This window comes from Pteropus medius, unplaced genomic scaffold, assembly GCF_902729225.1.
Source record: "Pteropus medius unplaced genomic scaffold, Ma_sr-lr_union100, whole genome shotgun sequence".
Taxonomy (NCBI): Eukaryota; Metazoa; Chordata; class Mammalia; order Chiroptera; family Pteropodidae; genus Pteropus; species Pteropus medius.
The window spans coordinates 29,351,644-29,373,303 of NW_024349519.1; the positions used below are offsets into that span (position 1 = coordinate 29,351,644).

At 39.5% G+C, this 21,660-nt stretch overlaps 1 protein-coding gene across 1 annotated transcript; it reads right to left on the reverse strand.

Annotated features, from left to right (window-relative positions):
• Positions 1 to 1,009: 1,009 nt before the first annotated feature.
• On the reverse strand, positions 1,010 to 21,555 carry LOC120618551 (zinc finger protein 791-like). Its single transcript, XM_039882831.1, has 4 exons — positions 21,368 to 21,555; positions 5,384 to 5,510; positions 5,132 to 5,192; positions 1,010 to 4,725 (listed from the first exon to the last, which is right to left on the reverse strand). The coding sequence occupies exons 1-4, from the start codon at positions 21,368 to 21,370 to the stop codon at positions 3,072 to 3,074; spliced, it is 1,845 nt and encodes a 614-aa protein (XP_039738765.1). The 5' UTR covers positions 21,371 to 21,555; the 3' UTR covers positions 1,010 to 3,071.
• Between the last annotated feature and the right edge of the window lie 105 nt (positions 21,556 to 21,660).

The following is a 21,660-nucleotide window of genomic DNA, read 5'->3' on the forward strand; positions in this document are numbered from 1 at the left end:
TACCAAGAAGTGGGATTGCTGGATCATATGGTAGTTCTATTTTAGTGTTTTTGAAGAATCTCCATAGTGTTTTCCATAGTGGCTGTACCAAAAATTGTGTATATTTTCAGTCTGCAGTGCCTGGCAAGATAGGAATGCTGAAAAAAAAAATAGCACTGAGGGCATAGTTTCTTAGCAAAAGTTCTAATGGAATAGGGACCCTGTCTTTCTCCCTTGGTAGATTTGTGTTTTCTGACAAGTTACCTGAATCCAAAGGCCTCAGTTGACATTATAGTTTGCTAAAGAGCAAGTGACTTTATCTATTTTAACTGAGTTACTTTATATGGAAAATAGTATCCCATATAACATAGGAAATATTAGGTAAGAACTATTATGATTACCAAAGAAAGAATTTAGTCTACTTCCTCACTGTACCCAAAACACAAATATTTTTCTTCCTTGAATGCCAATCCCATCACTTGACACAAGCACAAGTTTTATAAGACCTTCTGAGCACCCTCTGATGCAATCCATTACCATTTATGGTTTGCGGTCATCCTTATCACAATTCTATTACACCCCTCTCTGAGCATAGGTGTGATCCTGGTAGTTTTTGGTAAGGCACCAACAAAATCATGATATGAGTTTTTAATTAAGAATGCTTGAGATGTTAGTTTAATGACATTTTAAAACTATAGAATAAAAAATAAAATTTGCCTGAGAGAAAAAAATACCACATAACTTTGATTCAAATGTAATGATTAATTTGACAAAAATCACAAAACTGTCTACGGCCATGCCACCCTGAACAAGCCTGATCCTGTCTGATCTCAGAAGCTAAGCAGGGTCAGGCCTGGTTAGTAGTACTTGGATGGGAGGATGGGAGACCACCTAGGAAGACCATTTGCTGTAGGTGTTTAAAAAAAACAAAAAAACAAAAAAGAGATTGTAAGCTGACAAGGTCCTTGCAATCTGTGAGGTCAACCAAGGGTTGCCTTGCCTTAAAAAAAAAAAAATCACAAAACTGATCTACAGTGGGAATGTTTTAATATATCCTATCAGGAAGTGGAAAATAAAATATTTGTTAGTACACAAGCTGTTTCAAACAATAAAACATTTCTAAGAAACACCTACAGAAACATTTGTTTGACATAACAATGAACACTATTTTAAATCACATACAACTGTAATTGAAAACGTACTGAGGAATTATGTTCAGTTGTGAGTAGTCGGAAATATTCACAATCTGCCTGATAAAAAGAAGGTGCCAATTCTCACATACAAAGACTGTCAGCGCAGTCACTGCAGTGAAACAGGAACAAAACGCCCACATAGTTCTTTCTGACAGCACCACTGTAGCTGTTTTGGTGGAATCAGGAACACACAGTCACTAGTGATAGTAATAGAACCAAGTGTTTACTATACAAACCAGGCCGCATACAAATACACTCTAAAGAAGGGAGTCAGCACTTCAGAGAAGATTTTCAAACATGACAGTCCAAATTTGTTGCCTAGTGGACACATGAGGGCTTGCAGGAGAATCCAAACCGACAGATCTTTGCTGTGGGACTTGTGGAGGCATCTGTGGAAACCTACAGCTCAGAAAACGGAAGTCATGTAGTTGGTGGTGGTACTGAGGATACTCTAGACTGGCAGGGCAAAGAATCATGAAAATAGATTGAAGGCAGGTATATATATGAAACATCTATGTTTCTGTGTACTGTGGTTCAAAAACAGACCTTCACTTCTGCCATCTGAATCTCATGAGACTATTAATGAATTCTAACATGGAACCATAAAAAGAACAGAAAATATTCTAGAAAAAGGTCACAACATTACCCATGTGGACATAACATATTTCAGGAGAGCTATTTCCAATCCTACGTTTTATTGTCCTATCAAAGGTCTCTTTTCTTTTTTTTGACAAATATAAAAGTCTACTGGTCTACCAAAGATAATGTTCTTACAAAAATGAATCAGAGTTTAAGTGTTAATAACACTTAGGAAAGTAGCTAGAAATGTGATTACATTTACCCTTATAGACTTGAAGCACTGTGAGAGCAGTGACCATTTTAGTTATGTTCACTGTTGTATTTCTAGTGTCCAGCCCAGGCACACAATAGGTGCTCAATATAAATAGAGGAATGCTAATACTACTGGTTGACCTTAGTGATATCATATAGTTATTCTAATTATATTATGGGTAAAAGATACCTCAAATGGTGATGTAATAGTCCTGTAGGAGGGTTTTAATGGCTTGATGGGGAAAAATGTTGCTTTGGTGTAAAGATATTGTAGCTGTGAATTTAAATCTAAAATAATTATACTTGTAAGTATTTTAAAATAGCTTTATAAGTCTGAGATTGATGTCAGCATAGGTTGCTTTTCTTAATGTGTAAAGTCTGTTATCCAAAACACATTCAGAAAGAATGACAAAGAAAAGGGAAAAGATGTAAATAGTAATTCAAATGAGATACTTTATGATAAACTTTGTATACGTACAAACTTATGCCAACCATCTATTAAGGAAAAATGAATAAAGCTCTTCTGATGAAAGAAAGAGTTTTTCTCATAACAAAAAAGGAATATTTATAATGGGTAAGGAATACCCGGCACCTGCCACACAAAGCCAATAGGAAAATACCAACAAATACCAGTGTCATTATTCCCCTTAAGAAGAATTAAAAGTTTATATAAAAATTAACACTACTAGTATATTACAATTATATTTCAACTCACCCATGGATCTAACAGACTTCAAAGTAGAAAAACAAAAAATTTATAAGCTGATTTAAGGAAAAGCACTACCTACTAAAAGCTTATGTCCTATAGCTTAGAGTACTTACAGAACTGTCTCAGTATTCACTTACAAAAGCAACAAGCAGAATCCACAATCCAGACACTGAGTTTCAGGATGATCCACTTGAAGGACAGTATATTTTTAACTTTAAAAACATTTTTGTCATGTAAATTAATTTGCATCAGGCTCTCTTTTATTACTTACATTTATAAACATTTTTCTCCAGTAGAGTTTTCAAATGACTTTGAGTATATCTGTTAAGACTGAAAACTTTACTGTGTTTATAATTTATCTATCCAGTGTGCATTCTCATGACATGCTTATGTAAAGATGTGGGCCAATTGAAGGCTTTCCCACAATGCTTACACTGAAGAAGTTTCTCTCCAGTGTGAATTCTTTCATGGCTTCTAAATGAACTGGGCCGACTAAAGGCTTTCCCACATTCTTCACATTTATACGGTTTCTCTCCAGTGTGCACTCTCATGTGACCTCGAAAAGTTGTGCGATAAATGAAAGCTTTCCCACATTCCTTACATTCATAGGGTTTCTCTCCAGTGTGAGTTCTTTCATGCACTTGAACATAACTGGAACAACTGAAGGCTTTACCACATATTTTACATTCATAGGGTTTCTCTCCTGTGTGAGTTCTTTCATGTATTCGAAATGAACTGGGACAATTGAATGCTTTCCCACATTCCTTACACTTATAAGGTCCATCTCCAGTGTGTGTCATCATGTGTCTTCGAAAGCTTGTGAGAGAAACAAATGCTTTCCCACATTCCTCACATTTATAGGGTTTTTCTCCAGTGTGAGTTCTTTCATGTATTTGCAAACCTAGAGCAGAACTGAAGGTTTTACCACATTGTTTACATTCATAGGGTTTCTCTGCTGTGTGAGTCTTTTCATGTCTTCGAAATGAAGTAGGACAACTGAGGGCTTTACCACATTGCTTACATATGTAGGGTTTCTCTCCAGTGTGAGTTCTCACGTGGACTTGAAAAGTGGTGAGCCAATGGAAGGCTTTTCCACATTCCTTACATTGATAGGGTTTCTCTCCAGTGTGCGTTCTTTCATGTGTTCGAAAGGAACTGGAACAACTGAAGGCTCTACCACATTGTTTACATTCATAGGGTTTTTCTCCAGTGTGAGACCTTTCATGTATTCGATATGAACTGGGACAATTGAATGCCTTCCCACATTCCTTACATTTGTAAGGTCCATCTCCAGTATGCGTTATCATGTGTCTTTGAAAGCTTCCAAGAGAAATGAAGGCTTTCCCACATTCCTTACAGTCATATGGTTTCTCTCCAGTATGAGTTCTTTCATGTTTTCGAAGAGAACTGGGACAACTGAAGGCTTTACTACACTTTTTACATTCATAGGGTTTTTCTCCAGTGTGAGTCCTTTCATGACTTCGATAGGAACTGGGACAACTGAGGGCTTTACCACACTGCTTACATTCATAGGGTTTCTCTCCTGTGTGTGTTCTTTCATGTGTTTGAAAGGTCTGATGATATCTAAAGGCTTTTCCACATTGTTTACATTGATAGGGTTTCTCTCCAGTGTGAGTCCGCTCATGTTTGCGAACAGACTGGCGATATCTAAAGGATTTCCCACATTCCTTACATTTATAGGATTTCTCTACACTATGATTTCTTTCATGTTTTTGAAAAGGTTGGAGATAACTGAAAGCTTTCCCACATATCTTACATTTATAAGGTTTCTTTCCACACTCCTGATACTTATATGGTTTGGGCACAGTATGAGATCTCATGTGTCTATTAAGGGATGAACGACTCATGAAGACTTTCCTACATACACTGCACTCCCATAGTTTTACTTTAGTGGAAGTTTTCTTGTTCAAATTAAGGTTTGGAATACGGCTGAAGTTTTCTCCACATTGATTACCTTCTTTACTTTCACAGGGTCTCTTTACCGTATGACTTCTATAAAAAAATCAGGAGTACATAATTAATGATTTTTTACTAATAATTTTATACCTATTAATAAACATTAGAATTATGTACTTATAATTTATAGGAAAGTAGGTTTTCTGCCTTGCCTGAATTGTCTGAAACTGAATATATACTGAATGTCTAAAAGAAAGTTCAACCGTAGTTATCATCAAAGTAGTGATATTCATATACAGAATTTCTGGATACTGTTTCCAAGTGAACTATTTTGTACACACTGAACATCTATGTAATAATTAAGAAAACATTATCAGTAAAAATTTCCCCAAATTAAATAAATTTGAAGCTAGGCTGTTTTGTGTCTGCTTGTTTTCAAATTTTCATGACCGACAAAGATTCCCTTGTGGGACACTCCTTTCTGCTGTGAGTGTTAACTCACCTTATGTTTCCTCTCTGGTTTTTGTACTGATCTTCAATGTTACGGTCTTCCCATTTTTTCCCTAAAATGCAGATCCAGAATAATCAAAAAAATTACATAAGAATTATTACATTACAGATCTATGATGAGCTCTGACCATGCGTGCTTTCTTTACCAAAGTGTTCCCTTTCCCCGTTCCAAACCAGAGAACAAATTGATGGAAAAGAAACACTTAAGAGAAGTGACTAAATGAAGGAATGCTGTCATCCGTACCTACTGACGCGAGGTTCCTCAAGGTTTCTCGCATCACATCTCTGTAGAGTTTCTTTTGCAAAGGTTCCAGCAGAGCCCACTCCTCCAGGGTGAAGTTTACAGCCACATCCTCAAAGGCCACTGAGTCCTAAAACATCCCACACATGTACATAGGAAGACAGGTAAGATGGACAGAACTGGGGATCTAAAGTCAATTCATAAGAAGTTCGCATATAATTTTGTGATCTCAAAATATTTGTTCTATGACTTGGTCATTAGAATTCTTACTATTCATTAATCAGTGCCTCATAAATTTAACAGCATCACAAACACATGGAAATTATTTCTATATTTTTACTATGATCACTTTAAGCCTTATTGTTCTCTAATGGTAGAGTCCAGAGCACGTTGGAAAAATGAGAGAACTGCTACAGAAATGAAAGAAATATTTTTAAGACCATTAATTCCTTGTGAGAAAATCTTTCATCTCCTTCCTTGTTACCCATCATATATCACAAAGCACTCCACAATCCATGAGGTTATAATGAACAAAAACGCAATGAAGAACTGCAAACTTCTTATTCTATTCCAATTCCCAAACATGAGAGGCCAGGAGACCTGTGGAAATCCAACTTATGACTAGGACAAACTGGCCATACAGTCCTTAAGTACGCCAAGACATTACAAGTAGCCATACTGCTGGCTAAATGAAAATTTTCTTAATTTTAACTTGTCTGTAAAAGTATTTGTCAGAGATCGTTATTCCTTTTCATCTTTGTCCCATTTCATGGGGCTGGGAAGTTATTCAGAAGTTAGAGTTCAGATATGAGAAATAAGGCATGACGATTTAGACCTTCACAAAATCCCTATACTCATGGGGCTGAGAGCTGCTTCTCACCAATTTTAAACATGTATGTACACATATAGTGAGATGGAAGAGCTCTTTCTGCAAGACTGTAACAGTATATCCTGGGCCCTGCTGACCGTGAGGGACTGGATAGAGTTGCAATTTTCAAGGGAGTTAACTGGAGTCCACCCACAGTATGTCCATCAATCTAAAACAAAGGGCTTAGCAGTGCTTTCCTTTAACAGGACATAAAACTGTTCTCCAATTTCAGGAGGTAGTGATTCTCAACCAACCACTCTAGAGGCTGCCCTCTCACTTTTCTCATTTCCCTGCCCTCATGTGATGCACAGGAACATGACAGCCCAACTTCTAAGCATCGGAATCCTCAGCCACATAATTCCCCTAAACACTGGTCTTTGAAAAAGATCATTAACCCACTGATGTCTACATGCAGAGGATAGAGAAAATGCTCCCACGTGGTAATTCTGATGGTAGAATCTACTCATTCAGTTAAACAGAATAGGAAATCCTCACTACTTGGTGAGTACACAGAGTAATATGAGCTGCTTGGGTCAGCTTTAATCACTCTTTCTATGGTGGATCTGTAGCACTTGCTCATCTGTATTATTGCCTAGTACATTAGTAGGCCTAAGACTTTTAGGGATGGCTCACACTGCTGACTTTTAGGGATGGCTCCTCATCTGTCTGTCCTTTGTTGGTATTTGGGAACTAGGATATAAGAGGCCCTACAAATCTAATAGGTTGTAGCTCAGTGTGCCTAAAATGTGTATGCAAGGAACACATCCCAAACTCTTGTTTGTGTTCTGAAAGTCTAAGTTTTTGTTGTGCTTGGCAGAGGGTGCCTGTGTGATCTGCCCCCTGAAATCTCTCTGTGTCGAGTCTCTAATGAGCTTCCAGGGAAGACAATATTTCACACATGTTGTCACAACTTAGTTCCTTGTGGAATTGAACTCTTCCTGTCTGATTACACTAGGAGAGAACACCTGGAAGATTACATCTGGTTCCCTACAGGTTTAATTAGGTCCTAAACAAGACTAATGAATGATATTTAATGACCCTAATAAAAAAAATTTTGAATTTTCTATTAAATAACATCAAAGGAAAAATAAGTGAAAATGTGGTGCACAGCAGCAAGAGAAAAAAGATAATTACTTATAAAGGAACACCCATAAGACTGGCAGCTGATTCTCAAAAGAAACTATGCAAGACAGAAGGACTTAGCAAAAAATATTCGGCAGAATAAGACCCAAGATATACAACCAAGAATAATTTATCTAGTAAAGCTATCATTTAGAGTTGAGAGACAGATAAAGAGCTTCCCAGACCAAAACTAAAAGGTTATCACACTAATACATTATTACAGAAAATGTTGCTGGAGGGACTGTACAGAAACATGTCAAAACAGGAATAAAAAAATGATAACTACATTCTATCAGTAAAATACCTTAGAAATGGAAAAAATGAAATTGCTCCAACCAAAAATAAAGTGGCTGAAAGGACCACAAGAAAACAAGACCCAGATGAAAAGGAAGAGGATGGTTGATAATGCTCTGATGGACCCTAAAAGATAATGTTAAGTCGGACAGAAAAGATAAACACTATGCCGATTTCACTTACATGTGAGTTAAAGAATAAAAGAAACTAATCAGCATGGACTCACAATAAAAGTGGACAATTTGGTGACAGAGGAGGGACTTGGGGGCTGGGAGAATGGGGTGAAGGGTTAAAGTTAAGTACAAATTAGTAGCTGATGGATGGTCATGGGGATGGGGAGCACGGCATAGGGAATGCAATTAGCATTAATACATTGGCTAGGTGGAGGGTCAGGGGAGAGAAGGAGCAATTGTGGGGATCATTTTACTAACTATATAGATGTCTAACCAATGTATTATGTACTTGAAACTAATTAAAATTTAAAAAATAAAAAAATAAAAGTAATTGTATAAAAAAAAATATAGTGCACAATCTCACAAAGAATTCAATGTCACCTCTCCCAAAATATATCTTTATAAAATTCCATTATTTCCAACACTTTTAGGAGTCAACAAAAACTATTTCTCCAAACCTAATAGGAGGAATGAAGATAAAAAAGTCTGGTATTTTGAAGAACAAAGTGGCAGCTTGCCTAATATACATCAAAGATTCTCAAACTATAGCATTCCAGATAGCAGAGAGAAAAACAGACCAAGGTAAAGGAAAAGTGCCTTCCACAGGCCAGCATTTAATATGGAAAATTGGTCAAGGGCAGAGCAGGCATTGTAGAGCTGTGGCGGACATCATGAACACTTTAACACACGGGGCAAGGACAGACTTATCTAACTGGGAAATGCATTTTACTCCCCTCCATCGCATGGACAATAGCCAACTCATTATAGATTTAAATGTGAAAGATAAAACCAGGACACTTTTTTGGAGTCACAGGTAAATGCTTCCTTCAGTGATCAAAAAACTGGGAGAATTTTCTTGTGTAAGTAAAAGAGTAAGCCCTGATGTAAGAAGAGACTGACCAATTCAAATATATTAACACTAAGGCAGTTAAAGGACAACAAGGTGGAATAAAAATATCTCCAATACATGCAATAATAAAAGAGTTATTGTGTGGAGTAAGACTGAATGGACATAGTTAAAAAATGAGAAATTGTCAAAGTTTACTTAACAGAAGATGAAAGACCACATATGAAAAACATCCATCTCCTTGGTAATGCAGAAATAATGAAAAAATGTCAAGCATATTACACTTCACGCTGATTAGGATAAAATTAGTTAATTTAACAATCTCAAGTGTTAATGACCATAGTCAACAAACACATAAATTATGCACAAATGGAGGAAGTGTCAACTAATATACTCTATTGCCATTTCCTGTAAATCTGAATTGATCATGATGTATATGTGTAGCTTAGCAGTTTTTCCCCAATGCCTAGAGAATTGTATATTTGCACTTGGAGATACAGACAAGAATGACAGAGTGGTATTTTTAACATGAGTAAAAATTAAAACGTGAAAGCCTGAACACCCTAACCATGAAATGGATGAGTAACTTGATGGCCCATAGCCTCACTAGCATGTGTAGAATACACTGTTGCAAAGAACCAACCAAAAAACATTTTGAATAAAACTAGATACTTTTTTTTTTTAGGTGAGGCAACCCTTGGTTGACCTCACAGATTTCAAGGACCTTGTCAGTTTACAATCCCTTATTTTTAAATTTTTTATGCCTACAGCACCTGGTCTTCCTAGGTGGTCTCCCATTCAAGTACTAACCAGGCCCAACCCTGAAAACTAGATACTTTTTGAAGTCACAGGTAAATGCTTCTTTCAGTGAATTTTCTCATATAAGAGAGAGCTCTAAAGTAAGAAGAGGCTGACAATTCAAATATTAATACTCATTTACTGAAAGATCAAAGCAGGTAAAACTCAAAGAATGCTGCTTAGTGAAAAGAACAGATGGTAAAGGTATGAAAAATAAAAAAGGTTTTTTTGTGGGGCAGGATAGACATGAGTCAGGGACAGGAACATCGAGAGACCCTAACAACTGCCCAAGGCTCACTTATGAATCTTAATGATTAGACAGATGTTTATATTGTTTTCCAGAAAAAAACATCTTGTACATTCTTTTCTGAATATATGTGATACAAATTTAGAAAATTAAGGACAATAGCATCATTGTGGAGTGAGATGACCCCTTTGTATCTCTCCCTCAATCTACAATTAGGACATTTATAATGCAAGAAAAGTTATAAATGTTCAGTGCACGGAGATGCCGGAGATATCTACACATCAGTACATCTGAAGTGGGGTGTACTTGACTGTGTAGGGGAGGCAAATGGGGAGGAGGACAGGAGTGGAGTTCATAGCCCTGGTTTCCTGGCTGCTGAGGCTAAGTCTGCAGCCCCAGTGAACTCATTAGCAGCAGAGGAGCTAATGTGGGGGTGTGGCCCCCACACCACGGCCTGGCAGAGGTAAGAGGGACAGCAGTAGCATTGGTGCCAGAGAATCTGGGTCCCTCCCCTGATTGTGGCAGTTCTCACACCGTCAGAAAGCCAGAAAGTGGCAGTGGTGACACGTCTCCAGCCTCTTAGCCACAGTGCAGTGCCTGTGGCCACAAGGAACCAGGCAGCAGTGCAGTGGGCTTGTGAACCCTGCTTCCCCCAACCTGCCACATTCCTCCACCACTCATGTGACCTGGACACAGAGCATCCATGACCCTGGTGACCCAGCTCCCCTTCCCACAAAGACATCAGCAATCTCGTAGGCACAAATAGTGCACAGGAAAAATAAAACAAAAATTTGCACTATAGCACCATCTAATGGAAAACAAAAGGACTTCTAATTATCAACCTGCCAAGCTGTTTCTCAAAACAGTACGTGCCCAAATAAGGTGTTCACTACTTCAAATGTACCAGCAGAGGAACAACACATTAAGCATTATGAACAACCAAGGTAACATGGTATAACAAAAAGAAAATGAAAATTCTCCAGAAACCAAACACAAAGTCATGGAAGACTGTGATCTGAATAATGAAGAATTCAAAATAGTAGTTATGAAAAAATGCAGCGAGATATAAAGAAACTCAGGCAGTTCAACGAGCTCAGGAATAAAATTTTCAAGTACAAAAAGAGTACTGTACCAAAGAGACTGAAACTCTAAAAAAGGACCAAGCAAATTCTGGAGCTGAAGAACTCAATAAATGAGATAAAGAATGCATTAGAAAACAGAGGGAACAGAGCAGACCATATGGAAGAGAGAATTAGCAAGATTGAAGACAGAAATCTAGAAATGACTCAGGTGGAAGAGAGAGAACTAGGATAAAAAACCAAACTCTATGAGAATTATCTTACTCCATTAGGGCAACAAAAGGATAACATGTATCCCAGAAAGAGAAGAGAGGGAAAAGGAAACAGAGCTCATTCAAAGAAGTAATACATGAGACCATCCCAAACCGGGGGAAGGAACTGGCCATACAAGCAAAGGAAGCTAACAGAATACCGAATTATCTCAATGTGAAAAGACCTCTTCTAAGACACATTATATTAGTTAAAAGTGTCAGAAGTCAATGATGAAGAAAGAATTCTCAAGGCAGCCAGGGGGGAAAAAAAGACAAAGGAAATCCCATTAGATTATCGTCAGATTTTTCAGCAGAAACTCTACAGGCCAGGGTAGAGTGGAATGATATCTTTAAAATATTGAGAGATAAAAACCACCAGATAGGATCTACTCAGCAAAGTTATCTTTTAGATATGAGGGAGAAATAAAGGCTTTTCCAGACAAACGAAAGTTCAAGGAATTTACCACCATAAAACCTGCATCACTAGAAATATTTAAAGGAGCTCTTCTATTTGAAACAAAAACAAAAACACACGAAACTTTGAGTAAGGTGACAAATTGGAATTTTCTGCTTCTATTTCAGAATAGAGTGTTAATCATAACATAATAAAAAAAGACTTAAAGATAACTATAGCTACTTCAATTTGGTAAAAAAATAACATAAAAAGGGATGATTTGTGAAAACAAAACATAAAAAGGAGAAGAAAAAAAGGATGGCACTTATATAGGCAATGAAGATTCTATCAGAAAAAAAACTGTTTTATGTATGAGACATTTTATACAAACCTCATGGTAAACTCAAGCTGAGACACAAACATAAGAAAAGAGGAAAAGGAGGAAAACATAAAACAAGCAAGATAAAACAGCAGATAGAAACACAAGGGAAAAGAAACAGTGGAGATACAGAGAAATCAAGACATTAAATGGCTGTAGTAAGTCCTCATATATCAATAATCACCCTAAATGTAAATGGGATGCTCACCAATTAAAAGCATCAGACTTCATAGACTGAGCACTCACTCTGACAAGACTGCCGCCATTTCGGATGCCAGCCATAAATGAAGTGCTCGGGCTACTGACATTTCTGCCTGGCTGTCTACAATTCACAGAATCCCTTGACACCCCACTCAGGTCTGCTAATTTGCTAGAATAATTCTGAGTACTCAGAAGAGCACTATTATTGGGTTTATGATAATGGATACAACTCAGCAACAGGCAAGTGGAAGGGATGAGTTTCCACATCCTCTCCCCGCAGCCGTCCTCCCAGCACTTCAGTGTGCTTTACTAACCTAACTCTCTACATCCTGTCTAAGGATTTTGATGGAGGTTTCATTACGAAGGAACGACTGATCAGCTCAAGACCATTAGTGAGTAAGTCAATCTCCAGCCCCTCCTAAGCCCTGCCCTCTCCTCTGGGCTGGGAGCTGGGGCTGACTTTTTAAGCCTCTAATCAAGGCTTGGTGTTTCTGAAGCCCTCCAGGAGCCCACCAAGAAATGCCTCATTAGAACAAAAGATGCTCTACTGCCTTTTTCACTCAGGAGATTCTAAGGGCTTTAAAAGGTCTTTGCTAGAAACCACAGAAAAAGACCAACATATTTCTTGCATTTATACTGCAGAAGTTCACAACCCAGGGACCCAGACTCACTAAAAGATTGAGACCAAATCCTATGACAACAGGTGGAATACGTGGAAAGAACCACACATTTCAGACCTTATCTGAGAAGCTTCTAGAGAAACCCAAAGATGACAGGAGAGACATAGGGGACACCAGATGAAATTTTAGCCTCTGACACAAGTACACAAACAGTAAACACAGGCTAACCCCTAGCCATATAAACTTGAAACCTCACACTAAAGGCCTATTTACCTAGGTTCCTTCTTCTCAGTCCATCATGTCTGGTTTCCAACAACAGCAAAAGAAATTGCCAGACTAAAAGACAGATTTGAAAGAAGCCATAGGGAAAAACACACCTTAGCTATAGACAATGATAAGAATTAAGTCAGACTCTTTCTTTTTGGTCTGAAATCATGCAAGCAAGAAAAGACTGAAATGAAATAAAGGGTTCATAGAAAAAAACAACCTAACTAAAATTCTGTGTTGAGCAAAATTATCCTTCAAAAGTGAGGGAGAAATTTCTGAAACAAATATTGAGGGAATATGTCACCAGTACACCTGCTTTGCAAGAAATGTTAGAGGAAACTCTTCAAAAGGAAGGAAAATGAAGAAAGGCACAAAGCATTTGAGAAGGAATAAATGAAGGGAAAATACTATCACTTTAAAAATTCTTTGTTCAAAATAATACTAGCAATAAAGTATTCGGTAATTATAACTTATGAACAAGTGAAATGAACAGTAACAATGTAATAAGGCACAGGGAGAGAAGAACTGGGAATACTCTGTTATGAGGAATTTATATAGCCAGTGACATGGTTTAGTGTTACTTGAAAGAAAACCTGGATTATCAAAATCCATCTGTGGTAGCAAACTAGGAGTAGAAAGGCACTCCCTGTCCTTCATGAGAAACACCATCTACAAGAAATCTGCAGTTAAGATCATACTTCATGGTGAGAAACTAGACACCTTCCTGGTAAGATCAGGAAGAAGGCAATGATGTCCCCTTCTCACCAGTTCTAGTCAACACTCTCCTGGAAGTCTAAACTAGTACAATAAGACAAGACAAGAAAAGGTATACAGAATGGGAAATAAGAAATTAAACTGTCTCTGTCACATAACACATGACTATGGAGAAAATCCCAAAGAAAACAATAACAAAGAACCCCTTGAACTAATAATAGAATAGCATAAGGTTGAAAAACAAATGGTTAATATATAAAAGTCAATTCTTCCCTGTAGATGAAAACAAATATGATCAACTGATCTTTGACAAAGGATCAAAGGCAATTCAATGGATAAAGTATAGCCTTTTCAACAAATAGTGGTAGGAAAACAAGACATCGACATGCAAAAATCAATCAATCAACCAATCAGTAATCATTCTAGACGCAGATCTTACCTTTCACAAAAGTCAGCTCTTATATAAAATGCAAAACCACGAAATTCCTGAATGATAACATAGGAGAAAATCTACATTACCTAGGGTTTGGTTATAAATTTTTAGATACAACACAAAAAAGAAAAATTAATGAAAGAAAAAATAAGTTCGACTTCATTAAAATAAAACTTGCTCTGTGAAAGACAGTGTTGAGACTGAAAACATAAGTCAGAGACTAGGAGAAAAATCTTTGCAAAACACTAATCTGATAAAGAACTGGTATCCAAAATGTCCAAAGAACTCTTAAAACTCAACAATAAGAAGACAAGCAACACAATTAAAAATGGACAAAAGATCTAAACACACACTTCATCAAAGAAAAACAAATGGTAAATAAGCATAGGAAAAGATGCTCAACATCACGTCATTAGGAAGTACAAATAAAAGGAGAAAATGATATTACTAGGCATTTAATACAATGGCTAAAATTCAAAACATTGAGAACAACCAACAAACGATGGCAAAGATGTGGAGCAACAGGAACCCTCATCCATTGCTGGTGGGAATGGAAAATGGTATGCTTACTTTGGAAGATAGGCAATGTCTTAAAAAACCAAACCTATTCTTATCGTACAATCCAGCCATCATGCTCCTTATTTCCTCAAATAAGTTGAAAACTTAACGTTCATTAAAAAACCCCTACACGTCATTGTTTATAAGAGCTTTATTTATGACTGTGAAGACTTACAGGTAACCAAGATATCCTCTAATAGGAGAATGGAAAAATAGTTACTGGAACATCCATATGATGAATTATTATTCAGTGATAAAAGGAAATGAGGTATCAAGCCAAAAAAAAACACGGAGACTTTAAAATCATATTGCTTAGTGTAAGCAGCCAATATGACATGGCTACACACTATATGATTCCAAGCAAAGTTCTGGAAAGAGCAAAGCTGGTTGCCAGAGATTTGGGGGTGAGAGAGAGGAATGAATGAGTAGGCAGATGGCAGGGGATTTTTAAGGTAGTTAAAGTATTCTACAGGATACAGGGAAGATGGACACGCACCATTTTACATCAGCTGAAGCCCAGAGACTGTACTACACTCAATGTAAGCTGCGGACTTTAACGCATTGATATTGGTTCAGAAATTATATCAAAGATACCAAAGTGATCTAAGATATAAAAATTAGGGCAAACTGTGTGGAGGAAGAGAGGTTATATAGGAGCGCTCCATACTTTCTGATCAAGTTTTCTGTAAACCTAAAACTGCTGTAAAGAAAACCCAAGTCTACCAAGAAGAAAAAAGATGAAGAAAGATGCAGTAATAGGCATGACTGATGACTGAAAGAGGCCATCTTTCATTCAACTGATTTGAAGTTATTTCTGTAAACCATTACTGTATTCTATGAGGCCTACACCCTGAGACTTGGGAGGAGAAACTTCCATTGAATGCCTTTTTCGAGAGCCCAGCACTCTATTTTCTGAGAAGTGAAATGAGTTCCTTTTTTACTATCAGCAGAGTCTATGCTACCACATGGAGAAGGAGTGTCCTGTGAGGCCTCGTATTATGGCCTTAGTATATGCAGAGACAGGTGTTACTTTGATTTATATTATGGGTAACTGTGAGGCAAGACAGTCCCAGAATTGTTTTACCACAAAACGGCAACTTGTAGGAAATCACCCAGGAGTCTGTAAACATGGCTGATGAAGCCAAATGTTGCCCAGTGCTAAGATGACTGCCTGATGTTTGGTCAGTCGTGTAGACCCTTGAGTCTCATTCTTTAAAAGGCTGTCCCAATTGAGGAATAAAAGCAGAAACTCTGCCTGAACTCCACTGTGTATGAATGAGGCGATGTTGTCCCTAAAGTCTTTTTATTCAGAAAATCCTGACGCTTTCCAGGAAAATGGGTGACCTCTTCTAGCTCCATAGCACCTGGCAAGGGACTGAGAAGAGGGGAGGCCACCCGCTCCTGTAGGCAAGACATGCCAGAGGGCCCAGGTTTAGCTCTATCTTATCTCAAGAGGTCTCTATAGCTGATCTGAGTTCTTGGGGTACTGTTTATAGGTCTCAAGGCATAACAGGCAGCTCCCTAAGGGGTCACATGCTCAGGGATATTTTTAGGACAGCTCTATAAGCAGTGACTACTGCAGCTCCAATGGCATACAGTTTGGGGCCTATGGCAGTTTCTTGCATCAGAAGCTTATGGAGAACTTAAGGCCATTATGGGTCACTCTGAGAGGCATGAGAGGAGGTCACTGAAGCCCCTATTGTGAAACAGTCTGACAGCACTGTGAGAACCTGTTGCCTGGCAATGTGACCAAGTCCAGAGCCTTTCTGTTTTGTTGTTGGGATACCTATTTGAGATGGGCCAGTCTGCAAGAAACAGTATAAATAGATTCAAGTACAGTGTGTAAACAAAGAACATGCTGCCTCCAGAACACCAAAGGATCCAGATAATGTTGTGGGTGCTGAGAGGGACAACAGCTATTTCTTCACCACGACAAGGAGGGAGCAGGGCTCAGATTACCAAACACTTTTTAGGAATTTAAACAAGGTACCAGGGCCTCACCTCATTTACATAATACTGGCCTCTTACCTTTTTATGAGCTCTGTCAAAATTTTTATGTCCTGAAATCCTCAATAGATGTCATTAGTTCAACATCACACCTGTGCTCCTGAAGCAAGGTGGATACAGCTCAGACCTTCCCTGCAGAGACTGTGTATGGTGGCAGTGGTGCTGAGGTTCCCTGAAGGGAGCCAGGTAAAGGCGAATCATGTTCCTTCAAAGGTAAAGGCCACCGGCAGCTGAGAGGCTACTGACATAGGTACTGAGTAGAACAAGCAGAGTCAAATGTGTGACAGTAGGATATTTACCAGTTGCTAAGTGGGTGCAGTAAATAATTTCCATAACGTTGGGGGCTGGGAATAGGGACTGATTTGGTGCGACCACGGTGTTGAGAGTGCAGTTATGCAATGAGGTGTCATTTATTCTTTCCAGGCTGAAGGTCAGGTCAACTAAAAATTCATCTTTGCCAACTATAGTTAGATGGGGTAATAACTATTTATGATTTTAATAAAAAGTTACTAAGTTATCTAAAAGACTGCTCTTCCACCAGGCAGCACAGGATCTTCCAGCATGTTAAGCTCATTCAGAAATTTATTCTATAAAGTTAAATAAATTCAAACCTGCTATCTTAAAAAAAAAAAAAAGGCCAAATTCAGCTGTTCAATGGAGCAGAGGGGTAATCGTTACTTCTTCACTGAACAGGTGCACAGTGGTTCACAATCCTTCCAGGCCCTGTTTAAGTTACATTAGGGGTCCCATTTTGTTAGTATAATTTGAAACTGTCAAAGACTACATTACAATTTAATTTATAACTCATTGGCTCAGACTTATCCTGCTCGTTGTGGTCTATTTTAAGACAATGGATGCTATGACCATGGAGAATTTAGGTAAGACCACAGTTCTCAGGGTTAAGGTGAAACATCCCTATTTGCACTCTGTATTTATTCAGTAACTCCTCTAATATTATTGGGGGCATCTTGCTTAAATTTAGCGGGATCCCTTTGGAATCAGGAGTGTGGAAACAAACGCGTGTGGATCAGCCTGCCACCCACTGGCTGCCTTTCCCTCTTCTCTCTCTTTTTATTTTTTAATATTCATTCACTCATTCATTCATTCATTCATTCATTCACTCACAGAACTGCTCTTTGAGGAGCAAACACCCAAAGGGCCCACCTCTTATGCAGGACATAGACCCCCTCTCCCACCTGTGTCTTCTACGTCTGGGTTAATCAAGCCTCTGTCACAGCTTCACTCTAATACATCTCAACAAAGACATCAACCCGGGATTAATTTGAGGGCCCCAAGCCCGCACTTCTGCTCCCAAAGGCCTAGGAATTCTTGAACCTGCACACTCTGTCTGGCTGCATACAGAACTGGGCTTTGGCAGGGTCCGTGCTGCCCCATGGGGCGGCACAGCTCACAGCCCCAGCACCCCAGTCTCCAGCAGCCCACAGTGCGGCCACCACCAGGCAGCAGAGCAGGCGAGCAGGTCAGAGCGAGACAAGGACCCACGGGGTAGTCATGTCAAGCCATGCTGCTCATGGAGCCAACTGTATGGTCACCTGCAGAGGGGTGGTTCCCTTGAGACTGATGACAATGTGGTATGCACACACGTACATATATACGTACGTATGTACACACGCACACATCAGGAGTGGTAGGAAGAGGCCTGTGATCACATAACTTGAGTTCCCAGGGGGAGGGCAGGGCGGCCTCTCAAGCAGCTCTGAACTGGCTTCAGACAGCAAGGAAAGGAGCCTGGCCTGGGTGTCCACTGTGGTTGTGGGTTGGGGCTGGGGCAAGAATCCTCGCCCAAGGGCAGGGGCTTGTGTGATTTGAATTTCTTGCCATCTCCATAGGAGAGATCACCCAGACTTTCTCATCAGCTTGTCCAGGTAGGGGCTCAAGGGGCAGAGGGAGGGGGAGGCTTCAGCCATGAGCAGTCAGATATCAGAAAGCGTGGGGGTCCAACTGCTCATTATAAGCACAAAGGTGAGTAAGAAAAATATGCACTCACAATTGCTTGCTTTCATATAAAGAAACAACAGGATGATCAAGAAATTCAACACTGGTTATTGGGGGTGGCTGAAGCCAGTCTGGAGGGGACCAGGATTTTCAGGTGGTGAGTCGACTTCAGATCTTATCTTACGACTTTGGCTAACTGTTGAGTGCATTATTTTTTAAAAGCTGAGTAATACATATAAACCATATTTATTCTATTTAATAGCCTTTATTTGAAATTACTTTTGCTTTTAAAATTTAATTTTAAATTTATCCATTTTTTTCTTTTCCACATAGGAAACAAGTCTAAGATTTAATTCTTTAAATGCTAATGCTTACACAAGTTTAAATCATAAAAAATGAAAAATCTCAAGTCTCCTTCTAACCAAAATAAGAAGAGGCATGATAGTTTTTCCTTATATATCACATGGGGGGGTTATTTCAAGAATAAAAGCGCATTATAATACACTAGGGATTTGGGCCTAATCCATTAAATACATCAGGATTTTCAAAGATTTATTAAGTTTTGAGTAGTTTTTCTCCTATCAATTGAAATAGGAATTCATTTCCCTTATGCCTAAGCAATATTATAGCATTTAAATTTTTAGAGCTTTCTAGGGACATGCACATACTAAATTTGACCTAAAATGTAAAAAAAATCTACCTGAGAGCACAAATACACCCGTCTCATATCGTGAGGCCCTCTTGCCTAAAAGGAACAAATATTTTGTTTAGTTCCAGAATTTCTTGCCTTACTCTTATGTTTCTCTCAATCAATTTACATTTTCAAAGCCCAAGAACTACAAATCTTACACACTCACCCAGGAAATAATATGACAAACTGCTAAGGAAACCTACAGTTCAGAGATGCAAAATGCAGTATTATGAGTATCCAAAGAAAGAAATGCAAATCTTTGAATCGGGTGAGACAAGCAGTCTGCTTACCACAGTTCAGAAGAAAACCCATATTCTCAAGCTTGTAGTCCACACTACCCCTGCTGGGATACAACCCTTAAAGTAGGTTGGTCCCTGATGATGGAAGGCTGGGGGACACCTGAGTAGCCACAGGAATGATCTCTGGAAGCTCCACATGCCCTCCTGAGGTGATGCAAAGCCCCTCTTTCTCAGGCTTTAATTCTCACAAGTGAGGAAACTCTTAGCCAGATTCAGTGTAAGGTTCTCACTCAGAAAAACTCCCAGATTCATAAACCCTTTGTCTAAAAGACAGAACTGACCTTCACAGACTTTCTCAACTTCCACAAATTACTCTGAGTGCACTTACACTGTGGCTGCAACACTGAAGCATATGTCTAGAAACAGTTACAACCTTTGAAAGGTAATCACTGCCCCCAACCCCTGCACCCCCAGCTCTTGAGGGCAGCTTCTGTCAGCAGAAAGGCTTCTTCCATGGTGGGTTTGAGCAGGTAGGACACCTGCAGGGGGAGCCTCCCCAGGGAGAAGCACTGGGACTTTAAGTACTTGCCTTTGCAGGTCAAGGGGGCCTTAGCGTGGAGACACTGACCTCAGGCTTCTGTTTTCTACTGAGTTGCTCTGGACCACAAGTGATATTTTAAATACACAAGTCCAGTGTTTGAACAATCCAGTAAAATCACTCAAATCCAGTGTTTATGTGTAAAGGATGGAAGAAAATTGTAAGGTGTTTTTCTAGTTCAACAAGAAAACCTGCAAATATCGATTCCTTTTTGAAAATAAATGTCATTTAATTATTTCCATGGCACATAATCGTTTGGAAAACAATCATACTGAATATACTTCTAGGTGTTGTGAGTCTAAGCCCAGCTACTGCATTTGGAATTACCCAAAAGATCTCAGAATGTTACTATACCCATTCATGGAAAAAAAAAAAAAAAAAAACCTCAACAAATGGAATGCAATAATGGAATTCCCCCGCCCCTTGAAATTCACCTCTTTCTTGCCTCTTTAGAAAGTGAGTAAAGTCACAAACCCAGAGAGGAGCAGTGCTGACCTGGAACTGTGATGTAAGGACCGATCACCCAGGAAAGTTTCCAAAAAGGGACACCCGTAGGATGTCTGTGCCCAGAAAAGATCCTGGGGGGAGAGGCACGAGGTTTTTTATATAACACACTTCCACCTAATTATTCTTGACTTTTTTCTATGTAAAACATCCATAGACCAAAAATAAAGCTTTAAAAAGGGCCATCCATGCCTGCGTGGAGAAATGATAAACAAAATACTGCATAGTGTGAAATGCATCACGGAGGACAAACAGTTAATATGGTACTGTGAACTGGAGAGGAGAAGATGGCGATCGGAAATGTCGGGGAAAGATCTGGAATTTTAGGGATTTACTTCCAGTCCCAGGAAGATCTAGGCTGGGAAGAAGGTCGTGGATTGAGGCCCTGCTCCTCAAACACCTGGAAAGCTCAGGAAAAAATGAGTGTCGCTGGGGAGAAAGGAGGGCCTGGAGTCCCCACAGACCACAGCTCCTGCCATGCAGGAAACCCAGAGACTGAGTTGCGATTGTCCCCCTATTAACCCTCCCGGTGGTCACCGCAAATTCTGGGGGAGATGCGGCCACACAGCGATCGGAAAAGACTCCTGCGGGTTCCGGCTGCGGGCGGAGCCCGGACGCTGCGTGCCGCAATCTCTGCGGACTTGTGTCCGAAAACTCCGGAGTGACCGCAAAGAGGCCAGGTCCTGCCACACTGGTTCCACCAACCCCTACTTCCCCATCGTCCAACACCCAGCCCCACACGCTCACCATTTCTGTTTCTGGGGTTCCCTGTCTTCCACTGTACGACTCTTGCGGCAAGTGCAGGTCACAGCGGCAGAGGATGGGGCAGAGCCGCCTAAGGCCTTTAAGGGTAGCCAGGGAGGATCCCAGCGGGGCTGGAGAGAGAAGTGATGAGTACGCAGTCCACGCCAACCATGCCGTAATCAGAGCTCCGCCCTCACGTACGTTACTTGCGAATCCTCTGATTGGACAGTTCGCAAAGCCCCACCTTTTCCCGCCTGAGTGACAGCAGGCCAGAGGTCTCACCGTTGAGCCGACCT